Source organism: Dermacentor albipictus, chromosome 1, assembly GCF_038994185.2.
Source record: "Dermacentor albipictus isolate Rhodes 1998 colony chromosome 1, USDA_Dalb.pri_finalv2, whole genome shotgun sequence".
Taxonomy (NCBI): domain Eukaryota; kingdom Metazoa; phylum Arthropoda; class Arachnida; order Ixodida; family Ixodidae; genus Dermacentor; species Dermacentor albipictus.
Window position 1 is genome coordinate 332932475 of NC_091821.1, and position 25519 is coordinate 332957993.

Below are 25519 nucleotides of genomic sequence, written 5' to 3' on the forward strand. Positions count from 1 at the left end.
CTCTTGGGCACTCGATCGTGACCAGCCGAATCTGATCCTCGAGGCTGGAATTGGCAACATTTTGCGCGACTCTTATAGAAAAGCGCCTACGGTAAAGCGAGGCGTGAACTAAAGTTAGCTCGGAACGTGTCTGAGTAAATAGCAATAAAGTCACGGATAAATCGGAAAAGATGTTCATTGTGTAAGGAAGAAGAAGTGCGCCGTGCAGAGCTCCGCAGCCGGATCGCCAATGCCTCTGAAGTGGGGCTTGGGCTAGACGCTGTTCCTGGTTTTGTACCGGCTGAGCCTACGCTGTTGTGTCTTCTTGTCCATGTCCTTCGTGTCGTCCACAGCCGTGTCGGACTTCTTTGCCATAATTGGTGGAGGTTTGCTGGGTCTCCTGCAATCCTGGAATTGCGCAGCCGGACTCTCCCTGCCATTATTACCACCGAAGGCGCCACGAGCTTACCACCCGCTGCTCCCCAGTCTACCGTATGCCCCGGCACGTTCCGCAAGCGGGACCCTCCTATCTTTAGCGGCACTGACGACCATGACGTTGATGACTGGCTCTCATCATACGAACGCGTCAGTCGGAACAACAAATGGGATGACATCACGAAATTGACCACCGTCCCTTTCTACCTCACCGGAATTGCCCACTTGTGGTTTCGGAACCACGAAAGCGAAGTTCCAAGCTGGACGGTGTTCAAGACAAAGTTCAGCGAGGTCTTCGGCCGCCCTGCTGTGCAAAAGCTTCGTGCCGAACAGCGCCTGCAGTCGCGCTCTCAGCAGCCTGGTGAGAACTTTACCAGCTACATCGAAGATGTCATCGATCTCTGTAAACGCGTCGATGCATGCATGACTGAGGGCAATAAAATCAAGCATATCATGAAGGGTATCGACGAGGACGCGTTTCAGATGCTCATTTCAAAGAGCCCATCTACTGTTGCACAAGTTATTGAACTGTGCCAAAGCTATGACGAGCTCCGCCGTCAACGCCTCCTCACTCGCCGTCCTGTTCCCCATCAGGAATCGTTGTCCGGCTTGACCTCTCCTTTTCCAGATGCCACCCTCCTCTCGCAAATCAAGCTTTCGTCCGGGAAGAAGTTGCTCGCCAGCTCTCCCTGACCTCCAACCCACCAGAGTCAAGTTCGTCCCTTAGCCCAACCCTACGACACGTTATAGAAGAACAAGTGTCCGAGGTCCTTCCTCTGGAACGGGCGCCTCAACTCACCGCCCCATTGACTTACGCCGACGCCGTCGCACGACCACGACCACGACCACGACCACCGACCTTCCGGGCTTCGCCTCCGATGCCTAGCCCTGTTTTTACGCCCACGCCGCCACGACCTCCAGCCCATCGAGTGATTAATCCCTGGCGCACACCAGACAATCGGCCCATCTGCTATTCGTGTGGTATTCCCGGGCACGTCGCACGCCTGTGCCGCCGCCGTCCACTTCATCCACGTGATGACCCACGCACAGCCGCGTACGACTATCCGTCGTCTTACGCTCCAGACCGCGATTTACCTCTTCCCCGCCCAAGCCTTCGCCCAGTTTCCGACCGCCGTTCTCCTTCTCCTCGTCGTCGCTCGCTCTCCCCTATGCGTCGACGTCCCTCTACCGCTGACACGGAAAACTAAGTGGCGCAGTTCCCGAGGCAAGAACTGCGTCGTCACAACGCTCAAGCCCTCTTCTTTCGCCACCCAACGTTATTGATGTCGCTGCTGAAGGAGTCTCTGTGCTTGCCCTCATTGACACAGGTGCCGCCATATCTGTAATTGCCGAAAAACTATGCCGCTCAATAGGAAAAGTCACGACGCCTTTCTTCGGTCCTTTACTCCGCACAGCCACAGCAGAGCACGTCCAGCCGGTGGCTGCGTGCACCGCCAGACTTGAAATTCAAGGAGTGGTCTACACAGTCGAGTTCGTCGTTCTTCCCCACTGTTCCCACGATATTATTTTAGGTTGGGACTTTCTCTCCCGTCACCAAGCTGTTATTGACTGCTTCCGTGCAGAAGTCGCCTTCTCTTCGCTTGGCAATGCCATATCTGATGCCGTTTCGCTTTCCTGCACCAAGTTGTCCCTCACTGACGACATCCATATACCTCCGCACGCATTCGTTCTGGCACCTGTATCCTGTTCCGTTGCCTCCGACTCCACCGTACTCTTCACGCCTTCGACTGCTTTCGTTCACCGCCACCTCTCACCACTCCCAACTGCGCTGCTTAGCCTTCAAGCTGGTGCTACTCACCTTCCTATACGCAACCACTTCCCATTCTCGATTGCGTTGCTTCGTGATGAATCTCTCGGCACTGTGGAGCCTTATGACACCATTACCACGTCGGAACTTCCTGATGGATCGTCAGAGGTCACCACACTCTACTGTAGTCCCGCACCTGCCGCATTGCCTGAAGACGTTTTCAGCCATGTCATCGACAACGGCTTAAGCCCCACGCAACGCCATGACCTTCTCCGTCTCCTCGAGAAATTCCGCCCTGCTTTTGACAGTCATAGCACTTCTCTGGGCCGAACGACGACTGTATGTCACCGTATTGACACCGGTTCTCACTCACCGCTACGGCAGCGACCCTACCGCGTCTCGTCGACAGAACGACGCGTCATTGATGAGCAAGTAGGTGACATGCTAAAGCGTGGTGTCATTGAACCATCCGACAGCCCATGGGCATCGCCAGTTGTTTTAGTTAAAAAGAAGGATGGCTCGATCCGCTTCTGCGTGGATTACCGCCGCGTCAACAAAATAACCCGAAAGGATGTTTATCCATTGCCGCGGATCGACGACGCCCTCGACAGCTTACAAGGTGCAGAGTTCTTTTCCTCCCTCGATCTACGCTCTGGTTATTGGCAGGTGCCTATGGCTGCAGAAGATAAGCCTAAAACTGCTTTCATCACACCAGATGGCTTATACGAATTTCGTGTAATGCCATTCGGACTTTCCAACGCGCCCGCGACTTTTGAGCGGATGATGGACACTATTCTTCGAGGCCTCAAATGGAACACGTGCTTGTGTTACTTGGATGATGTAGTAGTGTTCGCACCAGACTTTCCTACTCACCTTCATCGCTTGGAGCAGGTTTTACGCTGTCTCAGTGACGCTGGCCTCCAACTAAATCTTAAAAAATGTCACTTTGGGGCACGCAAGCTGACGATTCTCGGACATGTCGTGTCGAAGGACGGCGTTCTCCCTGATGCCGCTAAGCTCCGTGCTGTTAAAGAATTCCCGAGGCCAACGTCTCTAAAAGACTTGCGCAGTTTCATTGGTCTCTGCTCGTACTTCCGCCGCTTTATTCGAAATTTCGCTTCGATTATGGCACCTCTGACAGAGCTTCTTCGGGGAGACCCCAATCTTTCCGCGTGGTCCCCGACTTGCGATGATGCCTTCGCAACGCTACGTCGCCTGCTCACAACACCACCGATACTGCGCCATTTCGATCCAACTGCTCCCACGGAAATCCATACGGATGCTAGCGGTGTTGGTCTTGGCGCTTTGCTCGCCCAGCGAAAGCCCGGCTGCCAAGAATATGTTGTTGCTTACGCAAGCCGTACTCTGACGAAAGCTGAAGCGAACTATTCCGTCACGGAAAAAGAATGTCTCGCGATCATCTGGGCCATCACCAAATTTCGCCCATACCTGTACGGCCGGTCCTTCGATGTCGTCACCGATCACCACGCACTTTGCTGGTTGTCGTCTCTCAAGGATCCCTGCGGCCGCCTAGCCCGGTGGGCACTGAGGCTCCAAGAGTACGATATCCGGGTTGTCTACCGCTCAGGCAAGAAGCACGTCGATGCCGATGCTCTTTCGCGCTCGCCTGTCCACGCCGACATTGTCAGTGTGTCTGTCCCAGACGACCCACTTCTCCCATTCGCTTCTGTCGACATGGCTTTGGAGCAGCGCAAGGACTCCTGGATTTCGTCTTTGATAGATTACATCTCTAATTCACCTGCACGCCCACCATCCCGAGCGTTACGCCGACAAGCTTCGCACTTCACCATCCGCGACGGAATTGTCTATCGCCGTAACTACAGTTCTGACGGCCGCAAATGGCTGCTTGTAATACCTCGGCAGCTCCGCACTGATGTATGCGCCGCTTTCCACGCCGACCCTCAGTGCGCACACGCTGGTCTCTTCAAGACCTACACCAGACTACGTCATAGGTTTTATTGGCGTGGTATGTACACATTTGTGCACAAGTACATTCGCTCTTGCACAGAATGTCAACGCCGCAAGCCTGATCCTTGCCGCCCTTCTGGTCCAATGCAACCTTTGCCATGCCCTTCGCGGCCCTTTGACCGGGTTGGGATAGACCTCTACCATACACAGCTGCTGGTAATCGCTGGGTCATTGTAGCTGTAGACCACCTCACGAGGTATGCAGAAACGGCCGCTCTACCAGCCGCGACGGCTCGTGACGTTGCTTCCTTCCTGCTTCACCGCTTCATTCTACGTCACGGCGCTCCCCGCGAACTCCTGAGTGACCGACGTCGCGTCTTTCTCGCCGACGTCATTCAAGAACTTCTCGCTGAATGCCGCATCATTCATCGCTGTACCAGTGCATATCACCCGCAAACAAACGGATTGACAGAGCGCTTTAACCGAACTCTTGGCGACATGCTTTCAATGTATGTCGCCTCCAACCACACCAACTGGGACCTCATCCTTCCCTATGTCACGTACGCCTACAACACGGCACCCCAGTCAACGACGGGCTTTTCTCCCTTCTTTCTTCTATATGGCCGGGAACCATCCTTTCCCATTGATACTATTCTCCCTTACCGTCCCGACTTATCAGAGGGTACACCGGCTTCCGAAGCCGCCCGGTATGCAGAAGAATGTCGGCAACTAGCTCGCTCCCTTACAACGCAAGAACAAGCGCTACAGAAATTTCGTCATGACGACGGGCGCCTCCACCACCAGTTTTCGCCTGACGCTCTTGTTTGGTTGTGGGTGCCTCCTACTTCGACACAAGGTGTCTCCTCCAAGTTCGTATCCCGATACCATGGACCTTACCAGGTTCTACGCCAAACTTCTCCTGTGAACTACGCTATCGAACCTCTGACGCCCCCTACGGACCTGCGACGCCGAGGCCGCGAAATTGTGCACGTAGATCGGCTCAAGCCGTATCACGAGCCCTTCGTACTCACCACGCCTCAGGCCTCCTATGCGGCTCCGTCTTCAGCGAGGGGGGAAGTTGTAAGGAAGAAGAAGTGCGCCGTGCAGAGCTCCGCAGCCAAAATGCTCTGAAGTGGGGCTTGGGCTAGACGCTGTTCCTGGTTTTGTACCGGCTAAGCCTACGCTGTTGCGTATTCTTGTCCACGTCCTTCGTGTCGTCCACAGCCGTGTCGGACTTCTTTGCCATAATTGTAACAATAAGCGATGTCTAAATCCATGTCTGAGTGGTAGCCTCACTAGAATTCTTACGCAGACCTTGACCAGAGTTGACGGATGTAATTTTGGAGCCGGAAAAGTACGCGGGGAGATCTGGACACCATCTACGCCATCTATAAGACACCTGCAGAACATCATCAAACGTTTTGGCTATGCTTTTGGCAACTTTCCACTCACAAAAAATTTGGGTCTGGCTATTTCCTGGCTATATATTGAGAGCATTTGTCTATTTTTTGTTGGGACCATCTGGCAACCCTGGTGAGAAGCAGTCAGGGATCTTTGAATGCTATCGCTTTCCACTTTTAAAGGCAAAGCCTTGAGTGTCCTCTAGATTTTTCCATCACGCATATGCAAATCATAATAGGGAAGCCGTCGATCTGCACGGAGCGAAGGCGATAAAGAAGAACGGTCTGTGCCTTCTCGCCATTTCACCGCCGTGCGGGGAATACGAAACTTTTCCTTGGGGAGGCTTACGAAGACCGTGATGTTTTGAAGACTGCTGTCGGCCATTTTTTTGGTGTGGATTCTCCGGCGGACTGTCATGATGTACGCTCATTGCATAACACAGCTTTCCGTCTAAGTGTCAGAGTTGGTGTCACTAGCCAAGTTCAATTATAGAGACATTATTGGCGTACTACGCGGGCGGTGCAATCATCGCATGCAGAGTGCGACTGTGAATAGTTTACGAGAGAATATATATCAACCTCTGCTTCACGGCTTGGGATCAGCATTTGCATGGGCGTGATGCATATATTGCGGCAACTCACCTTCAATTCATGGACGATGGGAATGTATAGGTAAGAACACGAATCACAGTTTGCTCTTATTAAATGGCATCTAACTTTTTATTTGTCACGACTTTTTGTGCCTGCTTGTATATCATGTGCGGTGCAAAATTTGCCTCAGTGGCGCTTTTTTTTTTAGTGGAAAGCGAGGGTCTTTTGCGCTAGCAGTAGCTTTTGGTCCAAATGAATTGTCAGCCTCGTGCTTGTTTAATAAGCTTTAACGCGGGAGTGCTGTTCCTCTGAATTGTCCTGCTTATTGTGCTCAAGTAGAAAATTGCCAAGAATACAATTCGGTTATTTTAGAAATTTCTTACGTCGGAACGCGCCTCCCGCTATGTTCTCGTTTACAGCATGAATAATAAACTTTTTTTCTTTTTTTTTAAATTTTGCATTCGCCAGCTCCCCGTGATCTCTGCGCCCGCTGCCACTTCGCCTCGAGCAAGCGCGGCGAGTAGGGAGATGCCGTGCATTGCGCACCGGGTTTCTTCTCATGATTACCCCCCGTGGTTGCTCAGTGGCTATGGTGTTGGGCTGCTGAGCACGAGGTCGCGGGATCGAATCCCGGCCACGGCGGCCGCATTTCGATGGGGGCGAAATGCGAGAACACCCGTGTACTTAGATTCAGATGCACGTTAAAGAACCCAAGGTGGTCGAAATTTCCGGAGTCCTCCACTGCGGCGTGCCTCATAATCAGAAAGTGGTTTTGGCACGTAAAACCCCATAATTTTTTTTCTCATAATTCAGAATGCTGGTGGTGGCGTATCAATGTGATTACGGCGTCTTAATCGCAACCTTGAGCTATGCGATCGGCGCTGTTGTGCAGGTGCGTCAAGCGAGCGGTGCACCACCACGTGAAAGGCTTTGCGCGCGTACGAGTGTATCGCAGGCATCGTCAGTACTGGCGTTTGTCCAATAACCTTGGTGGGTGTCAAGTGGGACGACGCCGTTGTTCTCGGCGACAGCGACAAAGGCGTCAGCCCTGGTCCTTTCACTTCATTTTGCGACGGCGCTTCGCAGTAACGTTGAATGAAGCCCTGCGGACATCCGCTTTTAAGCGTCGTTCTCCATATGGCATAAAGTCGCGTTATTATTGTAATAGATATATTTTCCTGATAGTCCTGATAGTCCTTTCTTGCTGGTCCAAAAGTCCCTTATCACGTTATATTTGTGTTCGCGTTATTTATGGGCAAGAACGGTGTACACTCCTAACAAGAAAAATAATTTTCCCGCTGAGACACCTTTGATCGGGCTCGTTGTAGCATATGCCGCTCGTTTATAGTATATCGTTGCGGATGAAGTGAAAATTCCAAAATTTTCAGCTTTTATGTGTTCAGTGAACATGACTATACCCTGTCTGTTCTAAAAGTATTTATGTGGATCTTAATTTCGAGCTGGAAAATCATATATGCCCGACCAGCAACAGAATAAGCAAGAATTCGCGGTCAATGACCCACAGATTCGCCACGAAGCCCAAGGAGCTGACGGTTTGTTATTTTGTGAAATAAGCAGCTTAGAGCAATCTTTCTGCGTGTAACTAAGGAGGATAAGGACAGAGAAGATTTAATATTAGCAACACTGGAATGAAAGGGCATTGATTACATAGGTTTGATATGACGCGTATTCAAGTTGTGGATGGGCGAATGTTAGATATGCTATAGTGATCTGGTCGAAGTAGGAGCGTCGTGAAGGTTTCGTTTAAGGTGGCTGAGGGCACGTGATGCCTGCGCTGTGATTTTATCTATGTGGGTTGTCCAAGAAAGTTTGGGTGAAAGATGCACGCCAAGGTACTTGTAAGACGTTGTGCGTGCTACGTGGCAGTTATTGAGAGTGTACTTAGATGCTGAAGCCTACTTATTGCGGGTGAATGTAATTAGCTTTCAGTTATCGGTATTAAGAGACATTTGTCAGCGTGAGCACCAATTAGTTACGAAATCCTGGTCCTTCAGCGACATGATCAGCTGAAGAAGAGATTTTACGGTAGATTAAGTAACCGTCTAAGGAAAGTCGCATGTTAGAGGAAACACCCGCTAGCAGATCATTAATGTAAATTTAAGATAACAAGGGACCCAAAACACTACCCTAGGGACGCTGGAGGTGACTTCGCTAAGAGGAGATGAGAAGGAATTAATAGCGGTGCATTGTTTACGGAAGGAAAAATTTATCACCCAGGATACAGTTAAGGAATCTAAATTAAGGGACGGAAGTTTAGATATTCGACGACAATGGGGAACGTGATCGAAAGCTTTAGAAAAGTCAATGAATATGCAGTCGATGTCTAGGTTATTATCCGCACGCATCAGTAAATCATTGATAATTTCTGAGAGTTGCGTGTCACATGACAAACATTTCATCGCTCATCCTTTCATCATCACATGAAAAGTATCAATCAATTCCAGATTATAAAGCCAGCATAAACAAGCAACGAGATATTATTACGATATCGTCGAGCGATGTTCAAGGGACGAGCCGCCGCGAGAACGACGACGAAGTGGGTCTGTGCCCTTGGCGCGGGCGAGTGTTAGCCTGGTGGTCTGACTCCAGTGTAAATAGCGTGCATACAGCCTCTTTCATCTGTGTTTTTTCACACGTAACAATATCATGGGCACAAACAGGACTAGAGAATCTGTTCTCCGCGTTGCGCACTTATCAAGCACCTATAAAATGTTAGCTTTCTCGGCGATTTTAACAAGTTTTACCTCTGCAACTTTTGTTTTTAAACATCACCGTTCCATTGTACCCTATTTTCTGTGGACAAATATTATGAATGAAAGATTTATTCCCGGAAGAAATATGTCTGTCATATTTGTTTCGCTACGTAGAACATTCACCTTAAGTTACCTGGAAAAAGAAGCCAGTTAAAATTAATTTGATCAAGTACTTTCGGCCAACAGTCGGAAGAAGAGTGCGATAAGACGAGGATTATTATTAGGGAAGTGCTTCTCTGACGCCCTCATACCGCACACGGCCCGCTATGCACGGTTGAGAGTGCATTGGTTCCTTTGTGAAAGGAAATACCGAGGTGCTTGTTTGCGTTTTATATTCCCCAGCATCGTTGAAATGTGCCAGAACTTAGCAAAGCCTCTCCTTAGTTAGTTTCAGTGTCACCGGTGGGAGCATCTTGCATCACTATCTGCATCATATTCAGCTTCTACTTCGCCAGCCTGCTGCCACTACCATGGCGTCCTGGTCCATTACAATCTGCGCCGGCGAAGCAGAAGTTAAAGAGGAGAATTGCGAAGAGATTGGTGAACAAAGCTCGCTTATAAGAAACGAAACAAGCCGACAAGGGCCGGTGCTTCGTCGTAGCCTCCCGCGCGTGAACAGGAGTCCCTATCACGTCTGCTAAACGTGAAAAGCGATTGGTAATCACTCATAGTAGTCAGTCAGTCAGTCAGTGTTTTATTTTCACCAAACAAAAACATTTGTGTGTGCAGTAGAGTAGGCGTGGTTAGTAAGCGTGGAGAAATGTCACGTTAGGCTAGGCATGTAAAGAAAACTGCAAACGCACGCTTAGATGAGCCTGGATTTCTTTAGGGTGTTTGACGACTGGAAACATACACGTATCCGCACCCGGTTATGACGAACCACATGTTCCCCGAGGCCAGGAGCGATAGGTGTAATCTTTGTAGGGCGAGAGGGACCATCGACCACATAACATGGGAATGCCCATGCATACTCTCCCGGGGCAACGCACAATATAGGTAATAGAGACACCTGGGAGGCCCTGCTGCGCAGCTCGGACTCTGAGCTCCAGCTCCGGCTCGTCCAACTGGCTGAAGAGGCTGCTGGGACCCAAGACCTCCCAGCCTGGATCTGAGGCGGCGGCACCCGCCCCTGACCTGCGTGTCGGGGGGTGGGTAGATCACCTTATCCGCTGGAAAATAAAAGGTTTTTCGATCTATCTTTGTTCATACGTTAAAAGCAACAACCTTGCAAGTCTCTGTACCCATATGTCTCATTTGTATCCATTCGCTGTTCCACGACAACAGCCACGGGCGTTCCGGAATGTGGAGAAACGCTGTCTTTTGCATAGCAGCTCGCTGCTATAGCCTGCCGTTCGGGCACGAATCCGCTCCTGAAACCCGAGATGCGTGCCAGTGCGCGCTAAAAGCAAAATGACGACCAAAGTTCACTTTCGCGTCACGTCCTGGAATGTATTTGTGAGCGCTCGTTTGCCTCTCGCGGGAAGCAGAACACAAAAAAAAAACATAACAAAAAGCTGAGTTGGAGAACCTGCGAGTGTATACCGACTGACGACGTACTTCAGCCGGGCCAGCTCTGTCGAGCGTCGAGTATTCTGTCGTCGAGTGGAGCTGCCAGCCTTCCATGCGAACGGCTGCACGTGGTGCGTGTGTCAGAGGAAGTGTGGAGCACCGACCGAACGGCCAATGACGGCATGATCTGTCGCAAGTGGCAGCCCTTCTGCGGCCTGACTGCGCCGAACAAAGCGGTGCTCCTTATCGCCGCCGTTTCTGGAGTAAGTTATCGCTGTGCGTCCTCGTCCGACACAATTGTGCATGGACACTATAAGGCGCGCGAAATCAGAGCGAGATATTGCGCTCGTGTTGTGCCATCTGAGTGAAACCCTAATAACATTTCACTTATCTGTTTATACATTTGATGAGAAATACTTTGGGAAGAGGGGGAAGCATAACTAAAGAAAGGCAAATAATGTTAGATAATTGGTGCGGCCCAGCACCATGCATGCGTCAGTGCGGTTTTGTAACGAAAATCTTCTTGAAATCACGTGCTGAAACCGACCGACAAGCCACGTCGCAGGCCAGACATCCTCAATAAGTGCTTCCGAATGTGCGCTGCACCTGTTCAAGTCAATAGCAGCTGGTACAGAACGCTGGGCCTGCATTCCCCAAAAAACAGAATTCTTACGCTTTAACTGTTCTAAGTGCAGGTGCCAGCTACTAGTGACATTGCACGTACTACTAACGAAGACGACCAGCCAATGGCAAAGAGCGCTTACGAACCAAAAGCTTTGTGAATTCATTTCCTGGTCTTGAGCCAGGTTGCTGCAGCAGGTTTCATCGCCTTTGATGAACTCCATGCCGATGCAACATATAATTCCTCAGAAATTGTGTATGAATAGGTAACGTTCCAATATGGTAGTCGTGACGTCACCGGTACTTCTGGCGCCCAATATACGGAAACCATGGCCTTCTAGACGACGAGATGCTGCGCTGCTGCAACTGTGGAGTTTTGTGCTAAAAACTCAAAAGCAAGATGCCGTAATCTGGAAGGTCATACGAAACCAGATCCCGATTGAAAATCAGCCGCCGTGTTACGAAGTTCGACGCGCGTAATAAGATTAAAACGCACTGTATCACTTCCTTAGCTTTTATGTTAAACCGTGAGCAAGCTATGACGTCGACGCAGAACTGTTCCTAAATAATTTATTTGTTGCTTCCTTTCGATACTAAGTCATATTGTTTTTATTAATGTGGGGAAGCTTGTCAAGTGGGGTTCGGCTTGAACACCACGCTTTGAGTGAGTTTTATGCGAAGCATATTACGAGAGCTCAACCCAGCTCCTCAGGCGCGGCGGTGTCGCCATGAAACCACGTGACACCGTGACGTCACGACAGAGGAGAAGTGGCTTTGGCTCAACTCTTGCAAGACGGGCTGGGTGGGAATCGAACCAGGGTCTCCGGAGTGTGGGACGGAGACGCTACCACTGAGCCACGAGTACGATGCTTCAAAGCGGTACAAAAGCGCCTCTAGTGAATGCGGTGTTGCCTTAGAAACGAGCTGTTTCTAAGGCGTGCGTCTCTTGCTCAGGCGCACATTTCGTTGCCGCGCCGAACGCTGCTTTGCTCGACGCTCACCGCGTCCAATGCGGGGCGCGTAGTCGCTGCCCTGTAGCCCATTGTCTTACACCCCTTGGCGGGTCGACGGGAACGCTATCGTGTTCCACTCTTGAAGGCGAAGCAGTAATGCATGAGTTGTTTCTTCGTCTAGCCGAACCAAATATAGCCAAGCAACAGCAGTTCACCAGGCTAAACAGTGGTTCAACAACTAAAATAAAGGCTAGTATGCTTCGCATCCTGGGCTTAACCTTACCTAAGCCACAGCCATTTTTTTTTTCGAATTCTATGTTAGGCGCGCAAACGAATCAGATTACTCTGATTCGTAGAGATTCTAAAACGTTTGCTTGTTCATTTTTCTGTTTTAATTCAGTGATACATTACGGCTCAGTAATATATGACGGTATACGCTCGTCACGCTTATATCCTAAATAGATCTCATTTCACGCGAACCTATCGTTACTAATCGCCCCGCACCAAGACAGAAAGAAGATGAAATTAATCTTGATGCCAACATAATTTCCACATTTAAAATTAAATAAAAATGTGCATGTTTTGTTTTTACAGCGACACTTGGACGGTAAGTTTTAATACATAATTGCGTGGATATACCTCCACAAATTTTTCCTTCCATCATCAGACATGGGCACCCTCACGAGGGCCTTTCTCATACTCAACTGCCCTCACACTCACGTGGTGAAGTGAAGGTGAGATGAGGATTGCATTTGAGAAGATTGGCGAGCGTGAAATGGGGGAGGGCGGACGTTCTGAGCTGAGGGCGATGGAGGGCGCGGTGATGATGCGAGGTTAAATGAGGAAAGGGGGATTCATATTGTTGAAGTACGAAAAAGTCACTCAGAGCGTATGCGTGGTAAGTTTAGTGTATGAAGTTTTGAAGTGCGCATGCAGGAAGATCGAGCGACTTTATTTACAGTAAACGTTCAGTTAAAGTGGTTTAGCTAAACCTCCACAACGTCGCGCTGTTGCATTGGTTCTCAACAATAAGCACAGCAGAATAGTTGAACAGATTAACACGTAGTTTCTTAGTATGTATTCATGAATTCCGATAAATTTCCGGTTTTAAAATTCCTGTAACCAGCCTGAAACATTAGGCATGAGATACACCGCTGGCGATTTAGTAGAAACATGACAGCACTAGGCCCCCGCATACATCTATGTTCCATATAGTTCGCCATCCATGGGCATGCATTGTACAAAAATAATAGTCAACTTCGTGCTGTTAACAAACATATTTATTGCTGGAAAACCGTTCGCTTCGGCAACTTCAGCTGTTAATTATTAGTGCATTAATGTAGGCTTATTTAACTACCAGCGAAGTGTAGCAATTGCCACCAAAGTTCTTTTTTTAAAGCAGCAGCAGCAACAGCCAGCAGCAGCCAGCAGGCAGCAGCAGCAGCAGCAGCAGCAACCAGCAGCAGCAGCAACAGCCAGCAGCAGCCAGCAGGCAGCAGCAGCAGCAACCAGCAGCAGCAGCCAGCAACAGCAGCCAGTAGCAGCTAGCAGCAGCAGCAGCCAACAGCAGCAGCATTGCGAAATTGAAGCAAGCTCTCCATGCTGCTGCTGCTGCCGCTGGTTGTTTGTTGTTGTTGTTGTTGTTGTTGTTGTTGTTGTTGTTGTTGTTGTTGTTGTTGTTGTTGTTGTTGTTGTTGTTGTTGTTGTTGTTGTTGTTGTTGTTGTTGTTGTTGTTGTTGTTGTTGTTGTTGTTGTTGTTGTTGTTGTTGTTGTTGTTGTTGTTGTGAAGGTGATGGAGGGCGGCCGAATTTTTCAACGTGGAGGTAAGGGAGGAAAACAAAAAGAAATCAGGGCATTTGTCCACCTCTCATTACCACGGAATACGGTAGCACATTATACATGCGGATATAAATGCGGAGCGCGCTAAGTATGCAGTGCGTTCTCTCCGCATCAGGTAGGCACTATAAAGTCTGTGTTAAGAGGCCAATCTCTTGCACCTTAAGAGAGCAAGGCAATGCTTTCGCAGCAGTCACGATCCCTCGGGTCTTGACGCCCGTTTATCGTCGGTAGACTGCTTAGTAATGATAAATAAGAAAGCATTATATCGCCCATGCTAACACTAGAGACACGAAATGGCCATTAAGATAGGCCCATGTAGCAGTTTCAGCGGACTTAAATGAGGGCATCCACGTTTGTGGCTGACACAGCGAAGTAGTCATGCAAGTAATTAACCGCGCTAAGAGGTTAAGTGCTGATTACGGCGCATACCTATAAGCTTTGTGGAAATGTACAAGACGCGCTGCAGAATTTTATGCTCAGAATGCAGGGGCAGTTCACTTAAATGGGCCAACCTACGTTTTTGAACTCACCTAATCGAGCAAATAAGCGCCAGTGTTATATTCAGCAGTGCGCCTAATCAGACCCGAGGCCTGAATCGCCTGCTTTTTAGCACTGGATAGCCAAGCAGTTCCGGTTCCCGACTCGTGGACCATCAGACCCAGAATTTTTTTAGTTGAACATTGTTGAAGTGGGGTTCCGGATAGATGAAGACGAGTGGGTCTTGCAGAGAGTTTACGCCGGCCCCAGCGATTGGCGACTGGCCTGTAAGCAGATTTGCTGACGGAAAGCTTAAGGCCGACCGAAGAAGCGTAAGTCGACGTGATGTTTAAGGCTGATTGAAGGACAGCGGCTTGAGTCTGCAGGTCACGATGAGTGCTCTAAACCATGATGTCATCAGCGTACAACAAGAACTTTATGTCTGGTGCAAATGGGTGTTGCAAAGAGTTTACGCTGGCCCCAGCGATTGGCGATTCTTCAAAATTAAATTGCTTGACAATTGACAAGAACTTGATCGATGTGTACTGAGGAACATGACTGGGGAATTACTTCAAAATTAAATCTATCAGTCACGTAAGCGCCATGCAAGCGGGATTAAAGCAATATTGAATAATGTGGGTGACAATACCGATCCCTGGGGTACGCCGCGAAGAGGGACAAATGAGCCGACGGCGTCACCAACGAGGCGAATTGCAAAGTGTCGATCTTCAAGGAAAGATTTGACAAATTTCCGTACTCTATAGGGGAAATGTAGCATGCCAATTGAAGCCAAGATGTCAGCATGACTTATGTTATCGTAAGCCTTTTCGACGCCCATAGCGAGGACAGTACGGGCAGTGTGGCTACGAGTTGACCATAAAACTGAGGATGCCAAGACAGCCAGCCCTTCTTCAGTACCTATGGATGGACGGAAACCAATTTGAGCAGGGTGGTAGAAACCGTGGTGCTCTAGCTACCACGAAGTCGTATGGCTAGCATTTTCTCAGCAAGCTTGCACAACGATGACGTTAGGAAAATGGGTCGGAAGATGCCAAGGTCGGTCGGCGGCTTGCCTGGTTCCGGAATCGGGATCATAATAGCCGATTTCCAATCCGGAGGGACAACGCCATCTAGCCATACCTTGTTAATGGTGTCAAAGAGTTGAGGCAGCACAGCGCCACTCAGGTTCTCGTAAGCCTCATAAGTAATAGAGTCTGGACTGGGTGCTGTCTTGCGACTGGCACCATCTATCGCTGCAAGCAACTCAGGCATGGTGAAAGAGCTTCAATTCCCTCGGAGTCCACACACAACATGTGTGGTATACACAGACATGTATGCACGGGATGTGGTTCCGAACCAGAACCTGGCGCAAACCCCCGTGCTTACGACAAAAAGTACGACCGGCAAAAAGTAAGAACAAACTTGTCCGGGCCGGCCCATCCGAGCCCGGCCCAACCAGGCCCGACATTATGAAAGCTTTGCTGTGGTGATGACAAAAAAAAAACAAGGAAAAAATTCGGGGTTAAGTGACATTTAACTTCTCTTGTGGAATTACGAGCTAAATATAGATAAAAGGCCGAAAACATGCATAGGACACATGCTACTATTAAATGGCGCAAAAGCGAAAAGTCGTGCGTTTTTTCTTGCTTGAGGCAAGTACGACGATCCTGCATTCTAAATACCATAGCAATGATAATTCGTTCGCTGTTTGCAGTCGTAGTTGGTATTTCTAAGAATTCCTCAGCAAGTACAGCAGGGTACTAAACCCTAAGATTTTCCGTTCTTCCAAAATTTTGCGCATCTTCCTCGGAGCGAAGCGATATTCCACTGACCGATATTCACAAGTTCATCGACCTAAAAGTACTTGTTTAATTCTTAACAATGCTTAAACAATTAGGAACATGGATTCTCTTGGCAAGTCCCTGATCTTTCTTTTTCCATTTTCATGCTTACCGTATGTGTCATATTTCCCTTCATTTTAAATTCAAGTTTTATTTCAACTAAGGAAAGCTTGAAGAACGTAGTATGCACATTGTTGAGTTAGTTCACCTATTAGCAGCCACGCTGTCTCAAAATGGAACAACCTTGAACGAAGTGACACACATAGAGCCGACCCACTTTGCTCGACACGTTTGCTTCACAATGCCCGCTTGTTCTTATCAAGCCTTCACGTTAAGGGGGCGAATGTGAACATATGATGAAACCTTATCTTGTACTTTGCGTTCCGCTGCTAACGTGTTTCGAAACACAGTACAGAGGCAGTGACAGAAGGCGTTGTAATACAACATGTGCAGAGACGTACCGATGCAGCACCTAGGCACTTCAGAAAAAAGTGCAGGGTCGTGCCTCGCTATTATGATGCTCGTTAATATGGATGACTTGAACTATAGATAATGACAATTTTTGTAAGCATCAATCTTTTCCGATAAAGCCTTTTTGTCTCGTTAGTATGGAAACACGTCTGAAACCGTAGAAGTCCATGTATTTTTGTCTCGTTAATGTGGGAAATGTCGGTTATGGACAGGAGCTCCCCCCAAATACGTAAATGAGCCGAAAGCACGCACGTCCTGACGGCGAAGAGTGTGCGGCCTGCCGAAGGCAACGAAACGCTGCGCTGTCAGTACGACCGCATTGACCAACGTCTTTTGCTCCTCGATGCTCACGTGACAGCTTCTGCACTCACGTGCTCTCTGAAGCGTGCAGGCTTAGACAGGCGATGACTTGACCTTCTACGTCTTTCAGATGCTCTACTGTCATCAAATGCGTAGAAGTCACTGGAGACAGAGAAACATTTCCACTTGAGTGCTAGCTTCATCACGAACTGGCACTTGCCAACTTCTTTGACACTTCTACCGGATAGACTTTCCTTGAGCGAATGCTTCATTGTTTCGGAATTACATCAACACGAGGTCTTCCATCCCATTCCTTCCGACCCGTGAGGTGCTTCAAATTTCTTAATGATAGCAGTGACTAGAATAGTGCACTGAAGTATTCTCATATCTTCTCAATTTTCAATTCCAATGAACAGTGCAAAGCGCTGACATGAAATTTATTTACAGCATTTCATTCTCAACAAATGTCTAATGTTTTCTAGTAAAATGCGCTATTGAGAACGACTAGCTTTATGATCAGTGACCGGCAACGAGGGTGTCCGTGTATTAAAGGGGCATGACTGCATTAGACTCATAGGTACGCGGTGATACATATCTTGAAATCCTGGAAATAGACACTCCGGCGGAGCAACAGTGAATCCAGATTGCCGGGCTAGCCATGCCGGAGGCAATATAATCATAACGACCACCTGTACTACTTTAAACTGATTCTGGTTAGCTGTTTTGCTGTTCTTTATGAGTAGATGCGTCGGTAATTTCTTGTGTACTTTAAACGAAGAGAATTTTATTACCGTGTATTTGCCCCACCCCCTCTCTCAACAAAATACGATGATTCCAAAAAAAAAATGGTTAGAATTCAACCTTACATCTCGCTTGCTTTTAGCGTATCAATTTTTTTATAAATTTGTGCGTGAACCTTATTATTGTTCAGTGGTGCGCAAAGCTTTATGAACAGTGGGGCGCTCAGATCTGCCCATTTTACGTACGTTTGGCGCACATCTATCGATTACCACGTCAATTCCTCCAACAGTGCGGACAAAGACATTAAAATACACTTGTAGTGGTGTACTGACCTTTATTAATGCAAAGTTTATAAGGCTTTCGTAAATCCACCACACTTATCCAAGGAAATAACTGTAAAATTAGTGAAGAATGATGCCCAGTCGAGAAACGCTATGACTCCTCTGCTACTGACTGCAGGTCTGCAAGAATAATTCAAAAGGCTAGATTTGGAAGGACTCGAAGTAAAGTCTAATGGGTTAAACATAACGTCTGCTGCGAAGATGAGGTTCTGTTAAGCAGCACAGAGATGACTTGCAGCAAATGACGAAGACCTTGAATCAATAATGCCTCAGAAAGGGTTTCAAAATTAATATTATGGAAACTAACGTACACAGAAACACGTATCAGAATATATCATAAACGAAATAAAGCGACGAGGTAAAACAGGGAGGTTAATCAGAGTATATATCCGGTTGGCTACCCCGTAGAAAAGAGGAGACGAAAGGAGGCAAGCCGATGCGCTGTCGCACGCTACCTGTATAAGTGTTAATCTCACACACAATGTGCCACGGTGTCACAGTGCCGTGTAGTCAAAGGCCGGTCACTCTTAAATAATGCAGCACCACGTTGAACGCCACTGGAGCCGGCGTCGTCAATCGAGAGACCAGTGTCCAAGAATAAGGATTTCTGAGAGTGGACGATTGTCCATCTAGTCCAGAGTGGTGAAGAATGCTGTTCTTTGTGCGCTTGCATGATGTCATTCACAAACAACGTGTACGATCGTCTCGCTGCGCACAAAATTCACAGAGTGGGCCATCAGCCATTCGTATGCGCAAAGAATGTGCACTTGTATATGTTTACTCTAAGCCACAGACAGCTTGTAGGCGACAACGTACGCAGTGATAGGCAAGACCGAGCTGTAAATTAGAAATGAGGGAATGAAGGCATGCGTCTGCAAAGTGGCTTGAATATTTCACTCTCACAGCACGGCCCTATGTTAGCTCGCGTGCAAGAGCGATAAGTTTATTCGCCGTGTCGACTTTGGAAAGCTCTAACATGAAGCTACAAAGGAAACCCCTGCGGGTTTCACAGTGGAATAAAACATTTGTCCTGGTCCAGGGACGGAGCCCGGAACCACCGCCTTTCCGGAGCAACCACTCTGCCAACTGAGTTAGCGAAGCAGCTGCCAGTTGGCAGCGCGAGATTGAATTAATCGACGACTCGTAGCACGGGAACAATTACTCGGGAAATAAGTTCCGCAGATAAAAGTCGAAAGCTGGAGAAAGATTCATGAAAGCGAAAGTTGGCACCCTACGGCCAGACGTCGGTGCGAAGCTACGGCAGAGGACTCCGAAAGTGTTTTCATTGTAGCGTCATCCTACAGGCTGCTGGCTATCGAATTGAAATTAATTCCGGATTTTTTTACCTGCCAAAACCGCACTATGTTCACGAGAGACGCCGTAGGGAGAAACTCCGGCTTAACTTTGACCCCCTCGCACACTTGCCACCTGGTGGCATGTTTAGTCCCACACATGCTAATTCTACACAAGAAAAGTAAGAAGATACCTATAAAGAAAGCGGTCAGACAAGGAAACGCAATCTGCCCAATGTTATTCACTGCGTGCTTGGAAAAAGTATTCAAGCTATTAAAGAGGGAAGGCTTAGGAGTAAGGTTCGACGGCGAATACCTCAGCAACCTTCCGTTTGCCAATGACATGCCGGGGAAGGGAACAATGTCATGCCGGGCAAGGGAACAAGAGTTCAGGATCGCCGGTCAGCCTCTAGAGTCTGGGAAGGAGTACGTTTACCTAGGTAAGTTAATCACAGAGAACCCTGATCATGAGAAGAAAATCCATAGAATAAAAATGGGTTGGATCACATACTGCAGACATTGTCAGCTCCTGACTGAAAGCTTATCATTATCGTTGAAAAGGAAAGTGTACAATCAGTGCATTTTACCAGTGCTGTCATATGGGGCAGAGGCTTGGAGACTGACAGAAACGCTTGAGAACAAGTTAAGGACCGCGAAAAGAGCGATGGGACGAAGAATGCCAGGCATAACTTTAAGAGACAGAAGGAGAGTGGTTTGGTTCAGAGATCAAACGCGCATAGCCGATATTCTAATTGACATTAAGAGAAAGAGATGGCACTGGGCAGGTCATGTAATGCGCAGATTATGTAACTGTTGGACCATTAGGGTGACAGGATGGGTACCAAGAGAAGGCAAGCGCACTACAGGACGGCAACACACTATGTGGTGCGATGAAATTAGGAAATTTGCGGGTGTTAGTTAGAATCTATTGGCGCAGGACAGGAGTAATTGGAGATCGCAGGGAGAGGCCTTCGTCCTGCAGTGGACATAAAATAGGCTGTTGATGATGATGACGTTAAAAGGACATCATGAGAAGCCAATAAAGACCCCAAGGAAAACATAGGCGAAATTACTTGTTCTTACTAATTGAATTAAAGAAAATATCAATTAATGGCAATGAAAGTGGGTGAAGAAACAACTTGCCGCAGGTGGGGAACGATCCCACGTCTTCGCAAACGCGTGCGATGTTCGAGCATCGCACGCGTAGTGCGAAGACGTGAGATCGTTCCCCACCTGCGGCAAGTTGTTTTTCAACCATTTTCATTTCCATTAATTGATCATTTCTTTAGTAAGTACAAGTCATTTCCCCTATGTTTTCCTTGGTGTCCTGGTTTGTTGGCTTCTCTTGATATAATTAATACCAATCGGGCTACTCGTTTAACCCCCTCTCTACACGTTAAAAGGAGACACTCGTGCGGGGCATATATCCCCGCCCGAGCAGGCGTACCTAGCCTCTGCGAGGCTAGGTACACCTGTAGGTGGCACCGTCCTTCTATTCCTTTTCGTATGAATTTGTTTTAACGCTGATCTGCTTGATATATGTACGTGCTAGTGGAGAATACGTTAAAAAGAGTTGCCTAGCAGACACATGCTATTTGGTTTCCATAGCACGGTTGGATAAATTTGAGGTGCCATGAAAGCGGTATGGCCTCGGCGTTCAGCTACTTCGACCCGGAAAGCAAACAATCTCAAGTCAATTTATGGGCAGACGGTCCAAACATGGTTGCTGTGATAGCGCAAGAAAGTCACGGGACAAAATTAAGCTCGCCCAGTGAGTTTCTCTTATTTTAAGTCTTGTGTCATCTTTGGGCCACCTGCCGTTGCACAGCCTACGATTACCCTACCTAATACGTTCAACGTCTCCGTGTCCCATGAGGTGCGCGCATACAGTCCCTAGTTCCTGCCTACCGTGTCAGCCTTATAAGAAAATATCCTTGTCAAAACCCCTAACTGCGAGTGCTCAACTTCTCTTTTCCCTCTAACGACTTCAGAAGTCGCTCTACGGCAAATAGTTAGGAATTGTTCTCGGCACCTAAGAATGAGATCAGTCGAAACATGTACGCCATTGATCTGAGTTCGCTGTTCCAACCGATGCGGACGGTTTCAGCTGGTTTTCACGTCAGCTAACTCACAGCGTTGCGTTTTTGTAGTACAATTGCACTTGGCATGGCTAAAACGAGCTTTCTGATGTAGCTTTTGTTTCCTTCTACTTGCTCCCTTTTATCACCAGCGCACTCGCAGCATTGTCACCTGGCGTACCTCCCTCAATTTTATCAGCGGCGTATGAGATCACTAGTTGTCATCCCCGACTCACGATCTCGCTGCTGTTGCCCTCCCCACACATTTTCGCTAGTTCCGTGCAGTTCCGTTCTCATCAACAATGGGTTCCCAGGCTGTCTCCCACCTGATTGGCTATTGAACCGAATGCGAAGTGCGTGGAGGTGGGAAGGTACACTGATTGTTTTCTCTCAACTGAAAACAAGCTGTCCGGCTCGAGTTTCGACAGCACTGTACGTAACGTCTATGTGGGAAGGAGGGATGACGAAAACACCGCGACTTGCCCTTTCCCGCGCTCTTGCTCCTTGTCACCCCTTTCTTTCTTTCTCTCTCTCGCCCTCTTTCTTTCTTTTGTCCCAGCTCTCGATGCATTATCGGAGGCATTGAGACAGTGTACTACTTGTGGCCGATCGGCTACGGGGATTGGGCCACTTGCGGCGATCTGGGCGCGTGGACGGCCAGCCAGCGTGCTCGGGGTGCGCTATGTTCGCTGCCGTAAAGCCGTTCGGAGGGCTCGTCACGCCGAAGTTCGCCTGCGTCATCATCGGCTACGTGAGCGCGGTAAGAGGAAATCGTGTTTGGAGAACTTCTTAATTGCATTATTTTCCCTGTCTTTCTACCTCGTAACTGGTTATTCCACATACCAAGTGAATGCAGATAATACAACGACAAAGGTAGAGAAACCAGCAAAGGCAGAAATAAGCAGCTTTCCGCGTGGCAGTTCCTTGAACTTCCTTCTTACTGTGTGATTTCTTCGTCATTTACGCAGAGACAAATTCTGCAATACAGGGAACACTCTCTTTAGCTCGGCTAGAATGCGCTGCTGTCGCTTCGCCTCAGTAGTTCAAATGTACGAGTAACCTGGCCCTATATATGGTTTCTTCTTGAGCTTCCGTAACGCTTAGCGTGAAGGCCGATTTGCAGAAATGAGGATCGATCACTAAATTCATGCGAAACGAAAAACAAACGTGCTTTTACGTATTACTAGCACGTGGCTTTTTCTATACCCGAATAGAGTTACATGAATGGTACGATCTACAGCCTTCCCAAAAGCAACTTTGCCTACAGAAGGTAACGGCAGCTCAGACGCTTTGCCATTGAGAACGCTATAATATACAGTTTTATATATATGGCCCCTGCAATAGCACTGATCATCTCGAGTGTCCGTGAATCGCTCCAAATGTTTCGCATGAGTTGAAAATGCAAAATATATAACTTGAGAAAACGTTTTTTATAGGTTCATAGCATACATGAAAATAATCATAATCTTATGCTAATGCCGTGGTCGTGAAAAGTGAACAAACATTTGTTTGGAGCGTCCTTTGATCTCAGATACGAAGCTTGCGAGCCTCTTGAATCCTCTTGAAGTCTCTGAAAGCCTCTTGAAGTGGCCTGCATGCAATAGAACGGGAGTTCACTAGAACGCCCCGTTACTTGGGGGCTGCCAATCCAGTACATGCTTAAGAGTACGTCTAAGTAAGAGCACACCCCTGCATTGACTTGCATCAACATATAGTGAAACATCTTCTGTGGATCACGCTTAACAATTTGTGGCTGCGAAAGACCTGAGGATCTGAGGTTGCGCAGGAATGTGGCTTTACGAGGAGAAGTCGACGCCGCAGGTCATGATCATGTCTATTCGGAGGTAGTGTCCTTGATAACGCTCTCCCTCTTTCGCAGTGCGATACAATTCATCCTTATCGTCTTCATCGTTGATACTCTCACTAAGAACGAAACACTTGAAATTTTCGCCATCGCTTTCCTTCTTAGCGTCTAGCGGGTTCAAAGGCCTTTCTTTTTTGTTGTTATCGCAGCAGCATTTTTACCTGCTACTGAATACAGGAAAGAAAGTAAATGCCACCTGAGATATCTCTTGTTTTTCGTCTTTCAGATGTCTGTTCGTTCTTGCGCATTTCAAAAATAGCAGTTCCTACGAGCCCACTACGACGGTTACGTTCTCTCACTGCGCCGCGTGGCAATGCACGTGAACACACACACACACACACACACACACACACACACACACACACACACACACACACACACACACATATATATATATATATATATATATATATATATATATATATATATATATATATATATATATATATATATATATATATATATATATATATATATATATATATATATATATATATAGTAGAAGTACACAATATTATGCTGTTAGCGATTCTAATGCCTTTTCCACGTGAGAATCATTTGCTGGCGCAGTACGATTACTAGCAATTATATTGTGTCTCTCAACTTAAACCGTAGATTACGTAACGGGATACTCGCGATTCGCTGCCGTCTGGGAGTATGAGTGCTATTTCCTGCGTATAACCAGTTCAACTGCTTTAGTTATTCCATTTTTCTTCGTAGGCATAGTTTTTATCAAACACTTAGCACTAAATTGCTCGTGAATGCACGTGAACACACACACACACACACACACACACACACACACACACACACACACACACACACACACACACACGCATATATATATATATATATATATATATATATATATATATATATATATATATATATATAGCCAGAACCAAGGAAATAAGGATATGTTGTTTGCTGTCGCTTTGAGATCTCAATGTTATTTTGCATGCCAATTAATTACACAATTAGTATTAATTAGTTATTCAACAACGCAAATATTATAATTAGATAACAGTGTAATCACAAAATTGTAGAGTAACATAGAAAAAACAACTCCTGATACAGCTTTCCCTTGCTCAATACGTGCTACATAAATGTTTTTTTTTTTAATTTTTTCCTAGGCTGAAAGGAGCCCGCGAATACACGAAAAGTGCCTCGAGCGGCCCGTCGCGCGGCAATAGTTGAGACACCCTGATAGTTGGGACGCCCTGTATAGCATACAGCGGAGCTCGAAATTGAGAAATACAGTCCCTCAATCTACGGCTCGCGACCCAACAGTGTGCAGAATTTCGGAGCAAGTAGCTTTCTTTGGCTCTTTGGCCCGTTTTAGCGGTGGTGGGCAGCCGGCCGGAGATTGCTGGTCGGAGGTTGGAAAGGCACTTGCGCGTGCGGAGCGCCTTCGCTGCCGAACGCCAACTGTCACATGACGCACGAGCTGTGCCCCCATACTGCCACTATAGATGTGCTGGTTGACGGCTTCGCGCTCTGCGTAATTGCGAAAACAAATAACAAAAAACTACCTAAATACCCCACTACAACGAATACATGTCGTCAAGCGCATCATTCCCTTAATAAAGTGAATTGATTTCTTGAAGCGTTAGACTATTCGCTTACATGGACAATCACCGTCCAGAATTTCCGCGCAATTTTTTTTAGGAATGCGCAAGAAGTAAATCTCGATACCGAATCGAACACTTTTCGATCATTTTGCAAATATTAAAGAGGCTTTTTTTAACGGTAATATAAAATTGTGCCTACGTCCTAGTAATTACAACAATATCAAGTTTTCTTTTTTTAATTATATGCAGTTGAGCATATGAAGATTGCTCATTAAAATTACTAACGGAGAAAAACGAAAAAAATTGTCGGTCTAAAATAAACGTCATGCTTTCGGGAGTTGACAGCCTTGGTGTGCTGAACATCACGTTCCACCGATCGATGCAAGTGCGGGTCCTTCAGGCACATTCCCGAGATCTTTCCAATAGCACACACGCACTCTATAGGTTCTTTAGATGACACTACGGCCTTGTTAGCCAGTTGTATGAAGCGCAGAACTGCAATAGAGAGCCCCTGAGAAGCAAATGCCGGCAATGCGCTGTGCGCCAGCGGCACTAACTCCACGCGTGCCTGCATTGCTTCGTTTGAAAAGTGAAGCAGCTAGGTTATCCTCCTTCCTCGGAGTGCAGGGATATTCACTTCTCAGGCTACACGATTTACGTATAATTCATCACATGCTATCAAGAGGTCACCAGGAACACTTGCGCGTCGCCATTATCCCGGTTAAATTGGTATGGTAACGTTCCCG

General features: G+C 47.5%; 1 protein-coding gene across 1 annotated transcript in view; it reads left to right on the forward strand.

Annotated features, from left to right (window-relative positions):
• Window positions 1-10414: 10414 nt before the first annotated feature.
• Window positions 10415-25519, forward strand: part of LOC135910055 (uncharacterized) — a 39208-nt gene continuing 24103 nt past the window's right edge. The window contains exon 1 of the mRNA XM_065442017.1: window positions 10415-10647. Within this exon, the coding sequence (XP_065298089.1) occupies window positions 10567-10647 (81 nt within the window). The 5' untranslated portion in view covers window positions 10415-10566. The remainder of the gene's footprint in view (window positions 10648-25519) is intronic.